General features: G+C 53.5%; 1 protein-coding gene across 1 annotated transcript; it reads left to right on the top strand.

Annotated features, from left to right (window-relative positions):
- The first annotated feature begins 60 nt into the window (after nt 1-60).
- ZNF408 (zinc finger protein 408) lies at nt 61-4,978 on the top strand. The gene is made up of 5 exons (XM_003777777.4): nt 61-198; nt 498-775; nt 1,814-1,875; nt 2,104-2,363; nt 3,443-4,978. Exons 1-5 carry the CDS (start codon nt 147-149, stop codon nt 4,927-4,929), a joined length of 2,139 nt encoding a protein of 712 aa, XP_003777825.3. The 5' UTR covers nt 61-146; the 3' UTR covers nt 4,930-4,978.
- Nucleotides 4,979-6,004: the final 1,026 nt, after the last annotated feature.

Raw genomic sequence — 6,004 nt, 5'->3', positions numbered from 1 at the left:
CTCCCAAACTCCCACTCCTGTGCACCAATGAGGTCCGACTCTGAGGCTTCTTTCTTGAGAAAAAAATTTGGAAGTCCGTGACTGTTTCCTGGAGGAGCTGAGAAGAGGACGCTCACTTCCGGCGTAGGGAGGCTTTCTGACCCGGAATGGAGGAGGCGGAGGAGCTGCTCTTGGAGGGGAAGAAGGCGCTGCAACCCGGTGAGTGACCTGCGATGTCCGCGACCCTCAACCTTAGCCCAGGTGGATCTGACGCTCTCTGGTCAGCTTTCTCCTCAGTCTCCTCTCCTCCGGATCCCAGGATCCTCCAGTGCCCTCAGAGTCGCTGGGGGCTTCTGAAGAGCCCTTGAGCCTCCTCAAACCTTTCCGGGCCCTCCTTAGAGCCCTCACCTGTCCCTCGGGCTCCGCACGCCCAGCTGGACCTGCTGTTTCCTCCCACACCTTTCTCCACCTCCCACCTTCTTGGGCGGTTCCCTCACCCTCTTCCCTTCTCCCTGCAGCCTGCGAGCCGCGCCTGGGCCTGGACTTAGGATGGAACCCTTCTGGAGAAGGCTGCACGCAGAGCCTCAAAGACGTCCCACCCGGGCCGACCCGAGCCATCCTCGCTTTAAAGAGCCTTCCCCGGGGCTTGGCCCTTGGCCCCTCACTCGCCAAGGAACAGCGCTTGGGGGTCTGGTGTGTCGGGAAGCCCCTGCAGCCCGGCCTGCTGTGGGGGCCGCTGGAAGAGGAGTCTGCCTCCAAGGAGAAGGGCGAGGGAGTAAAGCCACGGCAGGAGGAGGTATTGAAGGATAGAGCGACTTCTCTCCGCCCTTGAAAATGTAGGGGAGATTTGGACATTTCTAGACAGCTTTTCAATTTGAAGAAAGAGAGTATTTCAAGGGATAGGAGATAGTCTTGTCCCTTCTCTTCAGGACTGTTTCCTCTCAGCAGCAGTAGTTAAAGAATCGAGGTTTGAAAAGTTGTTGAAAGCTGGAATCATACAGTGTCAGCAGTGAGTGAGGAAGGTCAAGAGCTAAGGTTTTTGGAATTAAGAAAGCATGGGATCAAATTCCAGCCTTGTCACCTAGCTGGTTAAATTACGTGCCGCGTTTAATTCATCTGTGAAACAAAGCAGTGGCTCTCTTGGGATTATATGGAGGAGCTGATGAAATAGTGAAGATAAAAGGTTTCACTGCACAATAAGTACCATTTTATTTTATTTTATTTTATGTATTTTTCTTTTTTCTTAGACAGTCTTGCTTTGTCGCCCAGGCTGGAGTGCAGTGGCACGATCTTGCCTTACTGCAGCCTCCACTTCCCAGGTTCAAGTAATTCTCATGCCTCAGCCTCCCGAGTAGCTGGGATTACAGGTGTGCACCACCACACCCAGCTAATTTTTGTATTTTTAGTAGAGACAGGGTTTCACCATGTTGGTGAGGCTGGTCTCAAACTCCTGGCCTCAAGTAATCCGCCTGCCTGGGCCTCCCAAAGTGCTGAGATTACAGGTGTGAGCCACTGCGCCTGGCCCAATAAATACCATTTTAAAAAGCTGGTGTTCCTTATTACTTTTTCTGTTTAGTACTCACTGGAAGACAGTAATGTGTTCAATTTAGTAATTCTCCATACCCTTGGGAGGGAGGTGAGGAGACAGACTTTTTGGTCCTTACTGAATGAAGAATCAGACAGCACTGTCCTGTTAGAGGAGAACCACAGGCTTCTAACCTTCCAGGAGTTTCATCTTAAATTTGTCCCAGGAAAGTTTCATCTAGTTTCTTTTTTTATTCCTACCTGACCCTCTCGAACACATTTGAGAAGGACTTTTGTTGGTTTATTTCAGAACCTGTCATTAGGCCCATGGGGAGACATGTGTGCCTGTGAGCAGAGTTCTGGCTGGACTAGGTAAGTCAGAGGAGAGTGTGTCATGAATATGCGTTCCTTTGAGGTTTTCTGTTGTGGCTTGGGATGGAACCCGGTGCTGACTGTCATTCCCTATTCAGTGCTTTTTTGCAGTGAATGTTCCAAAGGCACAGCGTACTTTAGGACCCAGACTGCTTGGGGACTGGGGCTTTCGGGGAAGACCACTTGAATAGTGAGCATCTCCTAGCTGGCTGTTACTTTTCTTTGCAGCTTGGTGCAACGGGGCAGGCTGGAGAGTGAGGGAAACATGGCCCCAGTGCGGATCAGCGAGAGGCTCCATCTGCAAGTGTACCAGCTGGTACTGCCAGGCTCTGAACTGCTGCTGTGGCCCCGGCCTTCCTCTGAGGGCCCAAGTCTCACCCAGCCCGGGCTGGACAAAGAGGCAGCTGTAGAAGTGGTGACAGAAGTGGAGTCTGCTGTACAGCAGGAAGTGGCCTCCCCTGGGGAGGATGCAGCAGAACCTTGCACAGGTATGTGTCAAATAAATGCTGGTTCCCCAGCAATTTCCCCACCAAAACAACCTGTTGATAAGACAAAGCCGAGTTTATGGCTCATTGCGGTAAGGAAGTCTTAGCTTTTCAAAATCTGTTTTAAGGTGGATCTTTCAACATGGGATAGGAGGGTGGAGCTTGATTAGTATTGGGTAAGGATTATGACTGAATAGCTTAGGGTTGGTAGATACAACAAGGCTAGAATTTTCAGGTAAGGGACAGTCTCAGACTATAAATTGTCATTCATTGCTTTCTGTTGAAGGGCGATGGGTCTTTTCTTTGGAATAACAATATAGACATTTGCAACTTTTACCTTCCTAAGAGCTTCCTGGAATAGTAAGGAAGAGAGTAAGCTTTGTATGTACAGGGTTTCCAGCCTCCCATGTTTCTTCTCTGTGGTGTGGGGGTTCTTTTGTATTACAGATGAGCTAAGGTAGGAAGGGGTTTTTTTTGTTTTTTTTTTGTTTTTTTTTTGTTTTTTTTTTTTTTTTGAGATGGAGTCTCACTCTGTCGCCCAGGCTGGAGTGCGATGGCGTGGTCTCAGCTCGCTGCAACCTCTGCCTCCCAGGTTCAGGTGATTCTCCTGCCTCAGCCTCCACTAATTTTTTTGTATTTTTAGTAGAGATGGGGTTTCACCATGTCAGCCAGGCTGGTCTCGAACTCCTGGCCTCAAGTGATCCGCCTGTCTCGGCCTCCCAAAGTGCTAGGATTACAGGTGTGAGCCACCGCGCCCGGCTGGAAGGGGTCTTGAATCACATCCTAAATATGTGTCTCCAGGGGGCGAACAAGGGGATTCTTCATCTGGGATGGCCTTATTCTAGCGATTATCCAGATGGCCGGGACCCCATGGCTCTCAGGAGTGCTTCTCCAAAAGGTGCCTAAGGCTGGACAGGAAGATAAATGGAGTGTGCACCCCATGCTCCAGGGAAGAGATTGGTATCATTGCTCCCTCTAAGGCTCAGGGGCTGGGTGGGAGAAAACATCTGATCCTGTAATTCCCTGGTAACACCATCTGCACTGAAGCTCCCTAACCCCAGCACCCTATCCTTGCCTTGCAGATCCTGGTTCCCAGTCACCCTCTGGCATCCAAGCAGAGAATATGGTGAGCCCTGGACTTAAGTTCCCACCCCAGGACCGACTTTCCAAGGATAGCCAGCCACTTAGCCCATTGCTTCAGGATGGCGACGTGGATGAGGAATACCCGGCCCAGGCACAGATGCCACCTGAACTTCAGAGCAATTTGGCTACCCAGCAGGACCCAGATGGCAGTGGAGCCACCCAGCCGCATGGCTACATGGCCAAGAAGTTACACAGCCCTAGTGATCAGTGCCCACCCAGAGCAAAGACCCCAGAGCCTGGAGCCCAGGAGCCTGGCTGTCCTACACTCTTGCGGAGCCCTCCTGGCCCAGCAAAAAGCTCCCCTAAGCAGGGGCGACGGTACCGCTGTGGAGAGTGTGGCAAGGCATTCCTACAGCTGTGCCACCTAAAGAAGCACGCATTTGTGCACACAGGCCACAAGCCCTTTCTTTGCACTGAGTGTGGCAAGAGCTACAGCTCAGAGGAGAGCTTCAAAGCCCATATGCTGGGCCACCGTGGGGTGCGACCCTTCCCCTGCTCACAATGCGACAAGGCCTATGGCACCCAGCGAGACCTCAAAGAGCACCAGGTGGTACATTCAGGTGCCCGGCCCTTTGCTTGTGACCAGTGTGGCAAGGCCTTTGCCCGCCGGCCCTCCCTGCGGCTGCATCGCAAGACCCACCAGGTGCCAGCTGCCCCTGCCCCTTGCCCGTGCCCTGTGTGTGGGCGGCCCCTGGCCAACCAGGGCTCCCTGCGGAACCACATGAGGCTCCATACAGGGGAAAAGCCCTTCCTGTGCCCACACTGTGGCCGGGCGTTCCGTCAGCGGGGCAACCTGCGTGGGCATTTGCGGCTCCACACCGGGGAGCGTCCTTACCGCTGCCCGCACTGTGCCGATGCCTTCCCCCAGCTGCCTGAACTGCGGCGCCATCTCATCTCACACACTGGGGAGGCCCACTTGTGCCCAGTGTGTGGCAAGGCCCTCCGAGACCCACACACGCTCCGAGCTCACGAGCGCCTGCACTCTGGAGAGAGGCCCTTTCCCTGTCCCCAGTGTGGCCGTGCTTACACGCTGGCCACCAAGCTGCGGCGCCACCTCAAATCTCACTTAGAGGACAAGCCCTACCGCTGCCCCACCTGTGGCATGGGCTACACCCTCCCGCAGAGCCTCAGGCGGCACCAGCTCAGTCACCGGCCCGAGGCACCCTGCAGCCCACCCTCTGTGCCTTCTGCTGCTTCTGAGCCCACCGTGGTGCTCCTGCAGGCTGAGCCACAACTGCTGGACACACACAGAGAGGAGGAAGTCTCCCCCACCAGGGATGTTGTTGAGGTCACCATTTCAGAAAGCCAGGAGAAGTGCTTTGTGGTGCCAGAGGAGCCGGATGCCGCCCCCAGCCTGGTGCTAATCCATAAGGACATGGGCCTTGGCGCCTGGGCAGAGGTGGTGGAGGTGGAGATGGGCACCTGACAGCTTTGCCTTTTGCTGACACAACTCCATAAAGACCCGTGCTTTCTCACTGCTGCGTGTCTGCATCTTCTTTCTTGGGATTGCCTAGTAGGGATTAGAGTCTACTATGAGAGACAGATCAAGGTTCCCTTCCTGCTTAAGAACCACCAAATCGTTTTCCAGGCCTACTAGGTCAAACCTCTAATGAAGTAGAGATGTTTGAATTGACATCCGGTAGAGCTTGTTGTTCTGCCTCCTTCCCTAGGAATGCCACAGGGTGCTTATTGTTTAAGCGCTGCTGAAGGGACCCAGTGAGGCAGTGGTCATTGGCAGCGCTACTGCTGACTGGGTGCTTAGCGCCGGGATGGTTACACCCATGGAGCTCCTTGAGGGACAGGCACTTCAATTTGGAAGCAAATTGAATGGCTTTTAAGACTGAACACTGGGCCGGGCGCAGTGGCTCACGCCTGTAATCCCAGCACTTTGGGAGGCCGAGATGGGCGGATCATGAGGTCAGGGGATCGAGACCATCCTGGCTAACACGGTGAAACCCCGTCTCTACTAAAAATACAAAAAAAGTAGCCATGCGTGATGGCGAGCGCCTGTAGTCCCAGCTACTCAAGAGGCTGAGGCCGGAGAATGGCGTGAACCTGGGAGGCGGAGCTTGCAGTGAGCCGAGATCGCGCCACTGCACTCCAGCCTGTGCGACAGAGCGAGACTCCGTCTCAAAAAAAAAAAGACACCTTGGGAGGTGGCTAGGGCCAGATCTGTGCCCCTCTGTGTGCCTGGTCTAAAGGCAGCCCTGTTCAGGGAAGGACATGTGTTTTGCATTTACTGTGACCTGCATTGTGCTAGGCACTGGGACATAGCTATGAACATGACAGAGGCAGTACCCTTTACTGATCCATGCATGCTGGGGCAGGGAGGCAGAAATCATTGGATGAAAGTTTAAAGGGGCATAGCTGGGTACTGTGAACTTGTTTAATGGGGCAATTTAATGTGGTCTGGGGTACCAGGGAAGATGTCCCCAAGAATAATAACGTTCAGCCCTTACTGTGGGCTAGTGCTTTATATAATCCTCATAACAACCCTGTGA

Source organism: Pongo abelii, chromosome 9 (assembly GCF_028885655.2).
Source record: "Pongo abelii isolate AG06213 chromosome 9, NHGRI_mPonAbe1-v2.0_pri, whole genome shotgun sequence".
Taxonomy (NCBI): domain Eukaryota; kingdom Metazoa; phylum Chordata; class Mammalia; order Primates; family Hominidae; genus Pongo; species Pongo abelii.
The sequence above is the reverse complement of the archived record's forward strand: the minus strand, read 5'-3'. Positions and strand labels throughout refer to the sequence as shown.